The following is a 497-nucleotide window of genomic DNA, read 5'->3' on the forward strand; positions in this document are numbered from 1 at the left end:
ACCACCACCAGCAGCAGCACGGCGGCCAGCGCGGGGACGATCATCAGGGTCAGGTTGCTGTCCTTGCTCTGGGTGACGGGGGAGTGCTGCTGGTGGCTCAGCGGCAAGGTCTGCGCCTCAGCGCAGTGCTCCTCCTTGGAGACCTTCTCCCCCAGGGGCCCGATGCAGACGCGGTACGTGCAGTTGGGCTTCAGCGCCCGCACCGTGTACTCGGAGAGCGAAGCCGGCAAACGCAGCATCACCGGCCGCTTGTCCGGCCCGGAGAGATTTCGGTAGCTCAAGCGGATGCCCTTCAGCTGCGCTCTGGACTGGATGTAGTTCTGCAAGTCCACTTTGAGGGAGGTGCTGCTGACCTGCACGATGCTGATCCGCCGGCTGGGCGGCGGGGCCTGTGTGGCTGGGGACGGCGTCGTCCCCCTCACCTCCACCTGGCAGTATGCCCCGGCGAAACCCTCCGGGCACAGGCACTCCAGGTGGTTTTGGGCACCCAGGTGGCA

General features: G+C 66.6%; 1 protein-coding gene across 1 annotated transcript in view; it reads right to left on the reverse strand.

The window, feature by feature from the left end:
* Positions 1 to 497, reverse strand: part of VASN (vasorin) — a 2,631-nt gene that overhangs the window by 824 nt on the left and 1,310 nt on the right. Inside the window, exon 2 of the mRNA XM_019471593.1 lies at positions 1 to 496. This exon is cut by the window's left edge and continues 824 nt beyond it. Coding sequence (XP_019327138.1) covers positions 1 to 496 — 496 coding nt within the window. The remainder of the gene's footprint in view (position 497) is intronic.

This window comes from Aptenodytes forsteri, unplaced genomic scaffold (assembly GCF_000699145.1).
Source record: "Aptenodytes forsteri isolate BGI_AS27 unplaced genomic scaffold, ASM69914v1 Scaffold26, whole genome shotgun sequence".
NCBI lineage: Eukaryota > Metazoa > Chordata > Aves > Sphenisciformes > Spheniscidae > Aptenodytes > Aptenodytes forsteri.